We start from the raw sequence: 17,634 nt of genomic DNA, 5'->3' as shown, positions 1-17,634 counted from the left end.
TTCTGATGACGCCGTGGTTTTAGTTTCTGACACTTTTTTAAGACAGTTTTTTGTTTTTGTTTTAATCAATTTCGTCGTTTCTTTCAGTCAGTGAGTGACAAAAGAAAAAAAAGTTTAAAGAATTTAGTAGTTTTGTGCTATTGGAATTTTGACTAAACATGACAAAATATCACATTCATCTATCTCTATTAATGTCTGATTTAGTTTGATAGTAAAAAAAAAAAGTCTAATGGCTAAATTTGCAGAGGTTAAGACTCTTTGGTGGCGAAAAATAAAATTCCTATAAGCTCCGACAAAATCCTCAAACGTCGACATTCTACCCTAAAACCTTTAAGCTAGCGAAACAATGTAGCGAAACGTCATCTCAACATTTAACATTCTAAAATGTAACAGTTGAGGTTTAGAACACCCATCGAACATTCCAATAGTGAATGTAAACGTTACACTGAACATATACCTAATGTAACAATTCGGAGAGAAAAAAATCCTCACACGGAAGTTGTAACTCAAACACAGCTAACAGAACACGTTGGCTCCTTCAGGGGGGAACGGAGAACTGAGGGGGAGTGAGAAGTTTAGGGAAGAGCCCTCTTTCCTTCAGCTGCTGACGCGGATGGGACTGTTTGTGCAACGACGCAGCGGCCCATCGAAAATCCAACAATGTTATCTGGGATTATAACTGTTTGGACTATTCTTGCGGTAGCACAATGTTACTTTTCCGAGGAAAATTATACCGACGAGTCAAAGATGCAGCCGCCCACGGTCGTTATAGTTGTAATCGCACGGAACGCCGCTCATTCTTTACCATATTACCTCGGAGCTCTCGAGAGATTAAACTATCCTAAAGAGCGCATCTCTATCTGGTAGGTGACTTCTTCCCTGCAGTTTAACATGGCTGATTATCTTTTTACTATTTGTAGATGTCAAAAGGCCAATCTTATTTGCATTTCATCACCTCCTCCCCTTGATTTTTGCAGAGTGTCCCCCAAAAGTAGACCCCCTTCCCCCTAACTAATAACGTTCAGGATGAGTTCGTTTATTCGCTTTAATACATTTATTATATTTCTAGCACATACTATTTTTTTTGAAAATATATATTAGTATACATTTACTTTACTATATATATATATATATATATATATATACTATACATTTAGTGCGATTTAACGTTCAAAATAGCTTTAAGTCGTTTATTTTGTGACTTAAATAAACAAGAAGTCAGATGCTACATCTCAAATAGGATAATCTGTTATTACATGTTAGCTCATAGTTAATTTGTATTACTCAGTAGTATATGGGTCAATGACAAATAAGAGTGTCCTAGATAAAGAAATGGAAAAAAAAAATTAAAATGTAGTTTAAAACACATTGGCTTGTTGGTTTCATAGAGTTTTGAAAAACTTTTATACCATATCCAACTAAAGTTTAAATTTAATTTCTCTAAAAATGTCATGTGGTGTAACTACCGAGTAAAAAGTAATACCATAATTTCTTTTAACCTTGAATACATAAATGTACACGTCTTAAAGGTTAAGTTCAACCAAAAATGAAAATGATCCCATAATTTACTCAGCCTCAAGCCAATCTTCTTTCAGCCAAACACAATCAGAGTTATCCTGGCTCTTCCAAGCTTTATAATGGGAGTGAATGGTACCTGAGATTTTGAAGCCCAAAAAGTGCATCCATCCATCATAAAAGTAATCCATACAGCTTTAAACCGAAGCGATGCGTTTTTGTAAGAAAAATATCCATTTTTATTACTTTAGAAACTATAATCAAGTCATATACAGCTAGGATGGCCTGAGGGGGAGTAAATTATGGGATTATTATCATTTTTGGGTGAACTAAACCTTTAATTATTATTATTTTTTAAAGTTAAAATATTAGTTAAATATATATTTTTAAAGATAAAAACAAAAAGTACATATTAATTCATAAATATCATTACATTTTTGGAGGGAGTTGCACCACATGACATTCTACAACTTGAAGTAACTTTTCCTTGTCATAAAAATTGCAAATTATCCATATATTAAGAGACTTGTTGACCTTAGCATGCAGTCATGAAGGTGATCAGGGGTCCTCGCTATGATATCACTTCCTGTCTTATGTTGTTTATGTTTCTGCATGTCGGATGCACCACATGACTTTACCAGTCTTTTGACTCAATTGTGTCATCCCATGCTGTCTCTATGTTTTTTGTTTCCTGTAGGGCAGCAACAGACCACAACACTGACAACACAACAGCAATGCTGCGAGAATGGCTCACCGTCATGCAAACACAATATCACTATGTGGAGTGGAGACCTTTAGATAAACCCACGTGAGACGATCATCACACAACATGCACGATTGGAAGATTTGCTGTCCTGATTAAACCACAACTCTAAAATGCGTTTGGATGTTTGTAAGTTTAGGCACCACCAGTGAAGTTTGATTCGACTGCTTGTTTTATCTGCACAGGTCCTATGCGGGTGAGCTGGGGCCCAAGCACTGGACTAACGGCCGCTATGAGTATGTTATGAAGCTCAAACAGGCAGCGCTGAACTTTGCCAAGAAACGCTGGGCTGACTACATTCTGGTATGACCCAGTTAAAGCATATACACCCCAGCACCCAAATATCTATAATCAGAATATATATATAAAACCAGGTCCAAATTCTCAAAGGTTCATGGAGGTTCAGTTCTTACTGGGGTCACAATAGAAATTGTGCTGGAATTTGCTAGAATCATTTTTGCGAATATCTTGTTTGTTTGTTTTATTTATAAAGCACTATTAAAACAACAGGACGTTGACCAACGTGCTGTACAATCATACGTCAAATAAAATGATCAACAATAACACCATACACTATCAACACCAGACAGATTCAAATACATCAAATATATTTGAGCCCCTTTCTAAGTTAACCAGTCGGATCAAACGCTAATGAGAGAAGGTGTCATTTTAAATGTCGCTTCAAAGAACCTAATGAAGATGCTAGTCTTAGATGAAGCGCTAAGTTATTCCAACGATTTGGAGCTGGTCTTTTTTAGCCTGGTCATAGAAACTAAGTGTTCTGACTGGTTGACCTTAGCGTACTAGGTAGTTTATGCACTTGAAGAAGGTACACTAAATATGGAGGCGCCCGTTTGTGTAATGCTTTATATTCAAGGGTCTATAATTTGAAATAAATTCTAAATTGGATTGGCAACCAGTGTCTAGTTAGGCTAATTACATGCTGTTTTCATGAGTACCTTTCAAAAGTTTGGCACCCGCGTTTTGCACCTATTGTAGATGATAACACCCACATACAGTAAATTACAGTAATACAGTCTTTCAGAAATAAAAGCTTTTTTTTATTATTACTAGAAGACTGGAATGGTTTAACCTTTGCTATTGATCTCAAATAGAAAAAAACAAAAAAAAAACAAAAAAAAAACATAACCATAGGATTAATCTGTTTTATCAAATTTCAGAGAATTATCAAACTGTACACCAAGATTCTTTACCACCAATTTACAGAAGTGGGCCAAAATGCCCAGATCGGAAAAAGTTTGGGTGTACGGAGCTCCAAACCATCCATGATTTAATTTGATGTAAACAAATTCACTAGTTAAGGTAGCATATATAATGAAAACAGGAATGGGCCAAGAATAGATCCTTGGGGAACCCCACAATACAATGGAAAAAATTATCAGAAAAAGGCCTGTTAGAGAGGAAGGACTTAAACCATTCAAGTGCCTTGCCCCAAATTCCCACCATCTTTTTTAGGCAAGAGACAAGGATATCAGAATCAATGGTGTCAAACGCTGCGCTGAGGTCTAATAACACTAAAATCACAGAACTACTACTGTGATATGCTTAAAACCCCAATTGAAAATTTTCAAAAATATCATTTTATAATATCAGGACTATTAATGACATTCTTTGTGTTTATTTCCTCATCTCCAGTATTCAGACACAGACAACATCCTGACCAACCCGGACACCCTGCACCTCCTGATGGCGGAGAATAAGTCTGTTATTGCCCCCATGCTGGACTCACAGTCAGCATACTCCAACTACTGGTGTGGCATCACTCCACAGGTACAGAACCATGAGCTTCCAGCTTGGAAGTGTGTATTAGTGTGTGTACATGTGTATGTTCTTAAAACACAATGAGGGATAGCTAACATTTCATCTTGCTATACGCCACATCAATAAAGTGGCCATATCAGCTTCCACTATTGCTGTATAATATTAAGAGCATTGGTATTTTCTAAATGTATAGATTACTTTTGATTTACAGTAAATGAGTTAAAGGGTTACTCTCGCCAAATTGCAACCAAGGCTATTTTTGTTAATCCACCCGAGTCAAACATTCGTGTAAAAGCATAATTAGAATGGAAACGCCACTTTTAAGATTGACCGTATTTTCGTTTTCGGTCAAAGTGCCTGATCACTGTAGTGCCCCTAGCACTCCCATTCAAAAGGGCATTTTGACCGTAAACAAAAATACGGTCAAACTTAAAAGTGGCGTTTCCATTCTTATTATGCTTTTACACGAATGTTTGACTCGGGTAGATTAACAAAAATAGCCTAGGTTGCAATTTGGCGAGAGTAACCCTTTAAACTACAGGCAAGCTTATACAAAGTAGCTAACTGCATTGTGTGTGTGTACCTTACAAAGGATTGGGGTCACTATGAGTTTTTTCAAGAAATTGATCATTTTATTCAGTAAATATGCATTTATTTATGAAAAATGGCAGTAAAGTCATTTATAATGTTTTAAAGTATTTCTATTTCAATTAAATGCTGTTCTTATGAACTTTCTATTCATCAAATAAAGAAAGTATCATGGTTTCCACAAAAAATATTAAGCAGCACAACTGTTTTCAACACTGATAACAATCAGTTATGTTTTTTGAGTATCAAATTAGGATATTAGAATGATTTCTGAAAGATCATGTGACACTGGACTGGAGAAATTAAGCTGAAAATTCAGCTTTGATCACAGGAATAAATGACATATACATATATTAAAATAGAACACACTTCTTTTAAATTGTAATAATATATTTCACAATATTAAAATTTTTCTGTATTTTTCTGTCAAATAAATTTAGCCTTGGTGAGCTTGACTTCTTTTAAAAACCTTTTCTTTTAAAAAATCTTACCGACCCCAAACCTTTCAGCAGTAGTGAATATATACATTATTTAAAATATATATATATTCTTTTTGCCATCACATATTTTGCTACTAAAAGGACATAAAATGTTGCATTGGAACTTCATAATTTTTTCAAAATGGGTTCATTTACATGAATTGTCCAGACAAACTCATTCAAATGAATCAGATTTCTCAATGCTACATATACGAGAGCAGATATTGACAGTCAAGCTGTGTGTGCAAACAATGTGACAAAACAAGTCCTCTATTCGGTTAAAGTGAGTATCTCCACACACAAAAAAACATCACTTTTGAGGGTAATTGTTCATTATGGGTCTGTTTAGATGCTGTTTGCTCAAACACTTTTCACAGTTTTCTCTCTGTTTCAGGGCTACTATCGTCGGACCGCTGAGTACTTCCCCACAAAGCAGCGTCAAAGGCTGGGCTGCTACCCTGTCCCGATGGTCCACTCCACTATCCTGCTGGACCTGCGCAAACAGGGCACCAGGGAAGTGTCCTTTCACCCCCCTCACAAAGACTACTCCTGGCCCTTCGACGACATCATCGTTTTTGCCTTCTCCTGCAGGATTTCGGGTACAGTGCCCCCTTCTGGACGACTCCAACGTATCTCACTTCCCTTATGCAATATGATGAGTTTAACATTTGGATTTAGTTTGGAGGGAATGAGGGGGAAATTTTTCTCTGTGTCCAACATTTTGTTGGATTGACAGTCAAATAGCATTGGAAAGAGCTGACATAGTGAATTCAATTTCTGACAATATTTATTTATCTTATATAATTCACTTTTTTAACCAGAGGTTCAGATGTATCTGTGCAACAAGGTGCGTTATGGGTATCTGAACGTACCTGCGAAACCTCATCAGACGGTCGAGGATGATCGAATCAATTTTGTCCACCTTTACCTGGAATCTTTGAGTGAGTGACACTGACATTTACATTTTTTATTGAATGATATTATCAGCATATCACTTTTGCAATAACTTGTGCAATAATAAAATGCCCCCCTTTTTGCTTTAATGATAACAGCACTTAAGCTAGCATGTATTTTCCCTTGTGAAAAAGAAGTGCATGTGTATTGAATATGCACTTGTAGTGTACTTCAAACTTTACAAATATATTGTACTTGTAAACTGTACTTGCAGATAATAAAATATGAAATAAATATATATATATATATATAAGGCTGCTTAAGTGTGCTTAAAGCAAGCACACTTTCATGACTATATTTCTGAACACATTTAAGTACACTAAGTGCACTTTGTAATAATGTCAGATTGAAAGTTTTACTTTAAAATACATTTGAAATCATTATGTTTTAATAATCTTTTGTCATGATTTAAAGAAGTAGCCTACACTTATTTTGATGTGTTGGCTAACATACTAAAGCACATGTAAAGTACTTTAACTGTAGCATGTTATTAAAAATTACAATATTACAAAGTTAATATATTTTAAATTGCAACTTCATAACAAATGTGTAATTATAAATTAGTTTAAATACATAACCACAACCTTCTAAATGTCATAATAATTTGTTAACAAACAAGTATTCATTACTTCAATGAGCTCGTTGATTCTGCCTTAAATTATTACATTGTTTAAATTACTAAAATATTCGCTAACTTTTATTTTGTACATGTACATTTCTGAAATAGCCTACATAACTTAGACAGTTTCCTCTGATAACAGATTACTCTAATTTGTAATGTGGACTCATGCATTTTCTGTGAAGCTGCTTTGAAACGATGTGTATCGTGAAAAGCGCTATACAAATAAATGAGAATTGAATTGAATAACATACAAGTTTGAATAGAAATGTCATTTAAGTATATTTTAGTTTGCAATAAACACATTACCCATATTTCAAATACAATAGTAATTATAGTAATTATCACTCTTTAGATTAGGGTCCAATTTTCACTATTGACTAACTATTAACTATGACTTATTTTTTTATTTGTTTCCTAATAAGATGGAAAATAGCAATACATTAATTTTCTGATTTCTCTTTATTGTCTCGCCCTTTTTAGGGTTAAAGCCCATTATGAGAAATAAAGTCACAAGAACCCTTTTTATTTTTTACCACGAGGTGGAAACAGGCTTTCAAAGCAATTACTTCTACAAAACTTAAATGATCATAATGAATTAAGAATGCTCTTGTGTGATTTTCAGTGTTGTCTCAGACTCTTTGGACCCCACTGTATGTGAAGATTGTACTAAGTTTGTGCTAATTAGCGATTAGCTCCTTAATCGAACAGAATCATTGTCAAGGATTTGAGTCCTAATTGAGGTCTTTTCTCCCGCAGTCCACGGGCCGCCCATGTACGTCTCTCGCTATGTCCACGTTCCTCCCAAACAGTCAGATCTCATGGGTTTTGATGAGGTAAAGTGCAGACTTTGTTATTTACCATTGTTGTGAGCCACAGCAATCACTACATTTGATAGAATATTTTGCATGTGTGTGTGTGTGTGTGTGTTCTGCTCAGATCTACTTGGTAAACCTGCGCAGACGTCCAGACCGCAGGGACAGGATGTTATGGTCGTTGTATGAGCTTGAGATTGATGCTAAAGTTGTGGATGCCATAGATGGAGCGTGAGTATAGATAAACACACAATAGACATCAGAGCTGCACGATTCTGAATTAATTGACAATCAGGGTTTTTTTGTTTAAAATAGAGATCGCCACTCTCCCATGATTCTGAGTAGACAACTAAACAAAATAGCATGCAATTTACTAGAGGTTCTGACAAAATGTTAATTTCTGCAATCTATTTAAAAAAAATATGTAATGAATTTGAATGTTCAAATGAATGATTCAATGACTCACTCATAGACATTTCATTACTGGATGAATCAGTGTTTTAGAATACATTTTAGCTTGAAGTTTCTTTCAAAAGGTGATTTACTCTATTTTGATCACTACCGCAGACATCAGTGTATATCTGAACTATGAACTTATATCCTAGTATGTCTGTGATAATCTGAATTATTATAACATTACTTATAAATTGTCATTTAGGAATGAGATCGTGTGGATGTCTGAATCAAGTTCGCGATCTATTAACAATTAATCATGCAGCTCTAATAGACATTTACTGTTATAAGAATCTTCATGCATTCTAGTTCATATCTACAGATAATGCAATAATTGTGTTTTCAATTGTGTGTGTGCATGCAGCGCTTTGAACAGCAGCGACATTAAGATTCTAGGTGTGGATCTCTTACCCGGTTACTATGACCCTTTCTCTGGCCGCACGCTGACTAAGGGAGAGGTGGGCTGCTTCCTGAGCCACTACTACATCTGGAAAGAGGTCAGTGGCCCCTAAAACTATTGAAACAAATGCCTTTTGGTTTGGTATTTTATCTAAAGCAGTGTCATTCAGACTGAGGTGTAAAGAGAAAACTATACTTGAGTTAAAGTACAGATAACCTTACAGCGGAAATTACTCCATTACAATTTGCAAGTCACCAATTCCAATACGACTTGTGCAAAAGTCTTAGAGTATCTGATTTGAACAGTACTAAAGAGTTGTACTTGTACTGAATGTAGGAACACTAGTCCTCAATGCCAGTGAAAAACATGATACAGTTGATTTGTGAGGAGAGCAATCAGATGTTTCTGATTGAAGAAGAAACACTTGCGATTCTGCAACTCCCTGCTAATAATGCACTCGCTTTAGTGTAAAGTAGCTCTGTTGACGAGTTTGGGTGAACAAGGGCAAAACCCACAAGATATAGTACCTTTAATGCCCTGTATGCACTTTTGTAGCAGAAATAAACTGCTGGAGAGAAAGATATGTGGCATGCAAAATGTAACGAGTAATTGCTTTATTTACCACAAATGTGTTGGAGTAAAGAGTACACGTACTTCTTAAAAAATTTTGTCAAGTAGAGAGTCAAAGTTGCTAATATATTTGATACTCTGTAAAACTACAAAGTAGCCAAAAATATAATTAAGTACAGTAATTAATTACATTTACAATACTTTACACCACTGCATTCATGCATTTTTCAGCATATTTTATTGTACACTGCCATTTAAAGGGTTGCAATGATTTCGAAAGAAGTCTCCTATGCTCATCAAGGATGCATTTATTATTTGATCAAAAGATACAGTAAAACCAGTAATATTGTGAAATGCTAATGTATTTTAAAATGTAATTTACTCCAGGGATGTAAAGCTGAATTTTCAGCATCATTTCTCCAGTCTTCAGGGTCACATGATCCTTTAGAAATCATTCTGATATGATGATTTGATGATCAGGAAACTTTTAATATTTCTCAATGTTGAAAACAAAAATGTTTTTGCAGCCAAGATAATATTTTTCAGGATTTTTTGATAAATAGAAAGTTTTAAAGAACAGAATTTATTTGAAATAGTAGTCTCTTTACTGTTACTTTTGATCAATTTAATGCATCTTTGGTGAATAAAATTATTAATTAAATCTTACTGACCCCAAACATTAAAATAAAATAAGCTGTTTTTAGTTTGTCAAAATGATTTGTTATCTATTGCTCACAGATGGTAGATATGCAGCTAGACAAGGCGCTGATCTTTGAGGATGACATTCGTTTCCAAGCCAACTTTAAACGGCGTCTGGTGCGGCTGATGGAGGAGGTGGAGCAGGTGGAGCTGGACTGGGACATCATGTGAGTGACACCTGTCTGTCACACGGTTGTCGTGGAGACTTGAGGAAACCAGAATCAGAATATTGCTTTTGTTGCAGTTATAAGGAAAACTTAAATTCGGCTTTGTCACTTTTTTTTTTTTTTTTACGTTTTACAGATTTTTGACACACTTCTGTTTTTATGTTTGTATAGCATAAACTTGTCATATCTACAGTATATAAACATTTTAAAAATCTTATCTTAAAGTGCCCCTGTTATGCTGTTACCGTTAATGTAGTGTGTAAAATAGCTGTTGTGACTGTAAAAGGTCTGCAAAGTTTCAAAGATCAAAGGGCTCGATAAATGGAGTTATTGTCTCCCAAAAGAAAGAAGTGATACTGAACTGCCTGAAACGAGTCGTCAGTAATTCCAGTCTCACTTCCTGCACGAACATACATAGGTTTGTAACATATTTGCAAAATTCCAGCCATATATAATGCCAGCCATATAATGCCAGCCATATTTATTGTCTGTCTGTAAACGTCTACTTTGACCCTCAATCGCTGTAGTTGTAGCTGCGGCCTGGAAGCTGCAATTTATTCATTTAGTTTCTGACACGCACTAAACAGCAGACCAATCACAACAGACTGGGTCATCTGACCAATCAGAGCAGAGTAGACCAATCACAACAGACTGGGTCATCTGACCAATCAGAGCAGAGTAAACCAGTCACAAAAGACTGGGTCATCTGACCAATCAGAGCAGAGTAGACCAATCACAACAGACTGGGTCATCTGACCAATCAGAGCAGAGTAGACCAATCACAACAGACTGGGTCATCTGACCAATCAGAGCAGAGTAGACCAATCACAACAGACTGGGTCATCTGACCAATCAGAGCAGAGAAGACCAATCACAACAGACTGGGTCATCTGACCAATCAGAGCAGAGAAGACCAATCACAACAGACTGGGTCATCTGACCAATCAGAGCAGAGAAGACCAATCACAACAGACTGGGTCATCTGACCAATCAGAGCAGAGAAGACCAATCACAACAGACTGGGTCATCTGACCAATCAGAGCAGAGTAGACCAATCACAACAGACTGGGCTATGTGACCAATCAGAGCAGAGTAGACCAATCACAACAGACTGGGTCATCTGACCAATCAGAGCAGAGTAGACCAATCACAAAAGACTGGGTCATCTGACCAATCAGAGCAGAGTAGACCAATCACAACAGACTGGGTCATCTGACCAATCAGAGCAGAGTAAACCAGTCACAAAAGACTGGGTCATCTGACCAATCAGAGCAGAGTAGACCAATCACAACAGACTGGGTCATCTGACCAATCAGAGCAGAGTAAACCAGTCACAAAAGACTGGGTCATCTGACCAATCAGAGCAGAGTAGACCAATCACAACAGACTGGGTCATCTGACCAATCAGAGCAGAGAAGACCAATCACAACAGACTGGGTCATCTGACCAATCAGAGCAGAGAAGACCAATCACAACAGACTGGGCTATGTGACCAATCAGAGCAGAGTAGACCAATCACAACAGACTGGATCATCTGACCTATCAGAGCAGAGTAGACCAATCACAACAGACTGGGTCATCTGACCAATCAGAGCAGAGAAGACCAATCACAACAGACTGGGTCATCTGACCAATCAGAGCAGAGTAAACCAGTCACAAAAGACTGGGTCATCTGACCAATCAGAGCAGAGTAGACCAGTCACAAAAGACTGGGTCATCTGACCAATCAGAGCAGAGAAGACCAATCACAACAGACTGGGTCATCTGACCAATCAGAGCAGAGAAGACCAATCACAACAGACTGGGTCATCTGACCAATCAGAGCAGAGTAAACCAGTCACAAAAGACTGGGTCATCTGACCAATCAGAGCAGAGTAGACCAATCACAACAGACTGGGTCATCTGACCAATCAGAGCAGAGAAGACCAATCACAACAGACTGGGTCATCTGACCAATCAGAGCAGAGAAGACCAATCACAACAGACTGGGTCATCTGACCAATCAGAGCAGAGAAGACCAATCACAACAGACTGGGCTATGTGACCAATCAGAGCAGAGTAGACCAATCACAACAGACTGGATCATCTGACCTATCAGAGCAGAGTAGACCAATCACAACAGACTGGGTCATCTGACCAATCAGAGCAGAGAAGACCAATCACAACAGACTGGGTCATCTGACCAATCAGAGCAGAGTAGACCAATCACAACAGACTGGGCCATCTGACCAATCAGAGCAGAGTAGACCAATCACAACAGACTGGGTCATCTGACCAATCAGAGCAGAGTAGACCAATCACAACAGACTGGGTCATCTGACCAATCAGAGCAGAGTAGACCAATCACAACAGACTGGGCCATCTGACCAATCAGAGCAGAGTAGACCAATCACAACAGACTGGATCATCTGACCAATCAGAGCAGAGTAGACCAATCACAACAGACTGGGTCATCTGACCAATCAGAGCAGAGTAGACCAATCACAACAGACTGGGCCATCTGACCAATCAGAGTAGAGTAGACCAATCACAACAGACTGGGCCATCTGACCAATCAGATCAGAGTAGACCAATCACAACAGACTGGGCCATCTGACCAATCAGAGCAGAGTAGGCTCTCGAAAACATCTCGAGTTTAGACAGATTGAATCCTTGATCAAACCGTTAGACACTGTAAAAAAGAGGAGATGTTGCGATGTATATTATGAGAATATTATTTTTCGTTGGATGCATGTAAACCTGTTGTAGGAGACCTCCAAAACTAAACTGGGAGCCTTTAAAATAGCATAATAGGGGCACTTTAAAATACACATGGATAACCCAGCTGTACAACTGACAGATGATATAGCGCCCCATCAGGAGGCTTTACTGCCGTGGGATCTGTTGCAGATACCTGGGCAGGAAGAAGGTGAACCTTGGAGAGGAGGTTGCAGTGGAGAACGTGAGGAATCTGGTGTACGCCGATTACTCCTACTGGACGCTGTCTTACGCCATCTCTCTCCAGGGAGCTCAGAAGCTCCTCAACGCCGAACCCATATCCAAGATGCTTCCTGTGGATGAGTTCCTACCCATCATGTATGACAAGCACCCAAAGTGAGTATGACACTCAAGTCTCCAGAGTCTGGGACTAAACATAGGCTACTTTAAATGTTAAAACAATCTGTGGGGTTTGTTGCAAATAAACGAAGTGATGTTTCTAATTTTAGTTGACAAAGTTTGCGTTCTCACCATAAAGGCATATGCATACTTGCATTTTCTCCTTGATTATATGTTAAACAAGTCTAGTTTATAATGAAATGTTAGTATTTAAGTTAAGTTAAGTTAAAGGTATTTAAGTCTAGTTAAGTTACAGTCCAGAAATAAAAGAGAACATATTTCTGCAAAGCAGGACTGACTGAAATTGCTCACCACAAATGTGTGCTTTGATTTGGAGAGTTTTATTCTAAAAACTCTCTGCATAGTTTCTTCACTATGTAATTGCACAAGTCATTTGAGTTTTATGGACAGAGCGTTGAGATTTAAGCCAAGAAAGAAACTTCGATCTTGAGCTGGCAATAGCTTTGATTCCTCAGCGTGACTGGTTGTTTGTGCTGTGGGTTGGCATGATGCCATCCCTTTTCCTCTGTCCGTTTCCTCTCCATCTCTGACTCTTATTCATTTTGCTCGGCACGTCCCGCCTGAAGCTCCTCATCCCCGCAGAGACAGATCAGAGCAGCGTTCTCCTCGCGTTTTTCAATCTTTCCATCGATCCACGGCTCTCCCGGTAGAGACCGGCGTGCTGCTACTGCCCCGCTGACGGCTAACCCGTTAAACACCCTGCCCTGGCCTGGCTTCCCCGTTCCGCATTCCAGCGAAATTAGCTGCTACTTTAGCCGGCGTTTGCTTTGCTCTCCTTCCAGATCTGACAAAGCCATGGGCCGTCTGCCAGCTGGCCCAGGACATGCGAACACCCTCAGTACATGAAGTACCTCTACAGGCTTTTGCTGAAAGTAATTGATGCTTGATTTATTTATTGGGGTAAAGTCAAGAAGCACAAGCCCTAAAGTTATTCACTTTCTGATTCTGTATCCAAAGGACACATTAAATAGATAAGTGGTGACCTCTTTCCTTAGAAAGGTTGTGATGTAAGCATCACTTAACCTGGAAATCCAGAGTTCTCGCGAGAGCACAAGTTGAATTTGCTCAGCGAGTCACTCTGGCGTTGAGTAATGATGGTCATTAACTATGCCCTTGTATCCGAGCTGCACCAATCACTTCGGGTTATCTGATATAGGCGGGCCAGAGGCGAGATGACGACAGCGCTGTGACGTCGAAGTCATTAGTAAACATTGCAAGATGGCAATGGATGAACACCAGTTGTTTAAAACGGCTTTGGCCGCTACAATGAACGAGTTAGACTTGGCTTTTTATCTAAAAGAGGAACAGAAGACGGCGCTCGAATCCTTCCTTTGCAAGAGGACGTTTTTGCTGTTTTGCCGACCAGATACGGCAAGAGTCTAATCTACCAGTTAGCTCCGCTGGTAGCTAAGGTATGGGGCTTGTTGTGATTGGTCGTAGTGTTATCCAATCGCGTGCAGTGAGATTTTCAAATGCATGCTTGGTGCCGCCCCTCGAGCTGGGCGATTTTCATTACTCAATGCCAGACCTTTAATCTTTTAGATTTAGGTCTGGGTTTCCAGGCTAAGCATCACTTGTACTTTTTTAAAAAAAATTGGGATCAAATAGGAATTATATATACAGACCAGTCAATCCCAATTATATTATAATACATTCCATTCCATTCCATTATATGATATTATATTATATTATATTAATGCTATTATTGATATTATATATATATATATATATATATATATATATATATATATATATATATATATATATATAAAATATCCCTAACTTGAAGTATAATATAATATAATGTAATATGATATTGTTATATAATATTATATAATATACTTCAAGTTAGGGAAATTTAATATAAAATTATATACATATACATATATAATATAATATAATATATATATATATATATATATATATATATATATATATATATATATAATATTTATACTACATAATAAATTATATACACTACCGTTCAAAAGTTTGGGGTCAGTAAGATTTTTAATGTTTTTAAAAGAAGTCTCTTCTGCTCACCAAGGCTGTATTTATTTGATTAAAAATACAAACAAAAAAAGTAATATTGTGAAATATTATTACAATTTAAAATGACTCTTTTCTATTTTAATATTTTAAACTGTAATTTATTCCTGTGATCAAAGCTGAGTTTTCAGCATCATTATTCCAGTCTTCAGTGTCACATGATCCTTCACAAATCATTCTAATATGCTGATTTGATGCTCAAGAAACATTTATGATTATTATCAATGTTGAAAACAGTTGTGAACTATATATTCACATAGAAAACAGCTGTTTTAAATTGTAATTTCACAATATTACTGTTTTTGTTTGTATTTTTAATCAAATAAATACAGCCTTGGTGAGCAGAAGATACTTGTTTTAAAAACATTAAAAATCTTACCGATCCAAAACTTTTGACCAGTATCAGTATATAAATACAAGGCAAAACAGGTAGTAATAATAACATGAATATTTAATCATATTGACCTCATTTCAGCTACTGGAAACCATTTTAATTTGCTGTTTTTCACCTCTGAACAGCGAGGACTACAAATCCCATTTTCCCAATCGGAATCTGATGGCGTACTCCACACACCCTCTTCTGGTGCAGCCCTGCCATTACGCCGGGGACCCGGAGTGGGTGAGCGACACCGAGACCTCTACGCTGTGGGACGATGACAACGTGCGCACGGACTGGAGGGGGTCCCATAAAACTCTGAAGGGTTCCCAGCCCCCGGCCGGTCTGCAGAGCGCCACCTACAAGGACGAGTTGTGAAGTGCCTGCACAGCCTACACGGGCATGTTCTAAGAGTGGAGGGGCTAGAAGGAGTGCGCAGCTCTTTATGAGGTCAGATGTCACTCATCAGGGAGACCTCAAAACTGGACGAGACGAGCGAGACCTGGGACCGAACGTTAGGAGGACGCTTTCACTCCACAACAACAAAAATCGATTTTTAAATTAGTATGTCTAAATATCTCCAACAAGATACATTTTCTTGTTAAATAAAATAAAAAATAAATTTAATACAGACATGTTTTCAGATGATATATCTTAAATGAAATTTATTGGGATTTTTTTTTTTTCTTATTTTAGCATAAATCTAACAAAAAGCAGTGAGGTTTATGGCAACACAAAAGAAACACACAAACAAGCAAAACACAATTTCCCACTGAGAAAGATACGATTTTGAAACAGAGAAAAATAGTTTTAACGGTAAACAAGATCCTGTAAAGGCAATATGGTACAAAGACTCTTATATTTGACCTCAGTTCAAGAGGGATTTTTTTGGTTATTAGCAACACTTTGGACTCGTGACCTTCAGTTTATATGCCTGATGAGACCGAAATGTTGCTAATAAAAATTTTATACACATTTGCAATTACTGATTTTGTGAGGGATTTCCTTGTTTTTTTTTTCTTAACTTAATAAAAAGGTCATTTTTTGAAGTGGTGCATTAGAATTTTATTACTGGATAGTATTTAAAATTTAAGCAGCTGTCGTGGGACTATCATGCTCAGACAATCGAACAAACAGAGCTTGTATATTTGAAATGATCTGTGTGGTGAACTTTTTATTTTGGTGCACTTTTGCTGTCCGTTCTGATTTTTTCTGATCCCATCATGTTCATTTGTTCTTATTTATTTCTCTTCCCTGTCTTATTCCCTTCTCTAACTCTACAAAGTGAACAGCGGGATGAAATGACATTACATTAGTGTGCATGGCAGTTCTGTTAAACTTGTTTTTTAAATAAAAATGTTTTTGAAAAATGACCAAATTGGATGTCAGTCACATGCCTTTGTTTATTAAGAACAGTATTTGATTTTAACAGCCCTTTATAGGATGTTATGTTGTTGTTTTTTTGGGCCATATAAGAGAAAACTTTTTTTTTCAATCTACTTCACATAGATTAATTAAATTGATTAATAGAGATAAATAATGTGAACAAATATGGCTGTTCTTTTATTAAAGTGAAAAAAGGATATATATATATATATATATATATATATATATATATATATATATATATATATATATATATATATATATATATATATATTACAGAGGCAGTAAATCCATAAGCCTAGAATAAAATATTAAGGAGTTATTTAATAAGACTAACTTACCTTTACACAATCTGGGAGGTGACTTCCATAGAATTTTTTTCCCTATATAAGTCAATGGGGTCCATCAACTGTCTAGTGACAAACATTCTTCAAAATATCTTCTTTTGTGTTCAGCAGAAGAAAGAAACTCATACAGGTTTGGAACAACTTGAGGGTGAGTCAATGATGACAGAATTTAGAATTTTTGGGTGAACTATCCCTTTAAAGCAGGGCGACTTCTGCATCTCTATCGCCATCTTTTGGTTAGAGCACAGAAGTACAACAACCACAATTTAGTGCTAGTTTTGAAAGATTCAATTGTTTTCTTTTTTAAATGTAAATATATTATTATTCACAAAAAGATTTCTATAAGAATATAATAATTAAAAAAGATAATAAACAGATGTAGCTAGATGATGAGGCAGAATTACTATCGTTGCCTTAAACTGAAACATAAAAACATTTCATTAGCCTAATTGAAATAGAATAAACACTAACTGAAATAGAATAAAATAAGTAAACGTAAAAAATATTTTCAGTTGTCAGTTCAACATTTCTATATTTATTTTATATAAATTTATT

General features: G+C 36.8%; 1 protein-coding gene across 2 annotated transcripts; it reads left to right on the top strand.

The window, feature by feature from the left end:
- The first annotated feature begins 490 nt into the window (after positions 1–490).
- cercam (cerebral endothelial cell adhesion molecule) lies at positions 491–16,721 on the top strand. 2 transcript variants are annotated; one of them, XM_081353971.1, is made up of 12 exons: positions 491–863; positions 2,213–2,323; positions 2,464–2,581; positions 3,935–4,069; positions 5,522–5,726; positions 5,949–6,068; positions 7,460–7,536; positions 7,640–7,746; positions 8,333–8,465; positions 9,677–9,804; positions 12,694–12,897; positions 15,490–16,721. In XM_081353971.1, the coding sequence occupies exons 1-12, from the start codon at positions 661–663 to the stop codon at positions 15,722–15,724; spliced, it is 1,776 nt and encodes a 591-aa protein (XP_081210097.1). In that variant the 5' UTR covers positions 491–660; the 3' UTR covers positions 15,725–16,721. The 2 variants fall into 2 exon arrangements, with proteins under 2 accessions (XP_081210097.1, XP_081210098.1); XM_081353972.1 differs by having other exon boundaries at positions 809–863; positions 2,218–2,323.
- The last annotated feature ends 913 nt before the right edge of the window (positions 16,722–17,634 follow it).

Source organism: Scardinius erythrophthalmus (genome assembly GCF_964197995.2).
Source record: "Scardinius erythrophthalmus genome assembly, chromosome: 23".
Taxonomy (NCBI): Eukaryota; Metazoa; Chordata; class Actinopteri; order Cypriniformes; family Leuciscidae; genus Scardinius; species Scardinius erythrophthalmus.
Note: the sequence above shows the minus strand (reverse complement) of the source record. Positions and strands in the feature narration are given on the sequence as shown.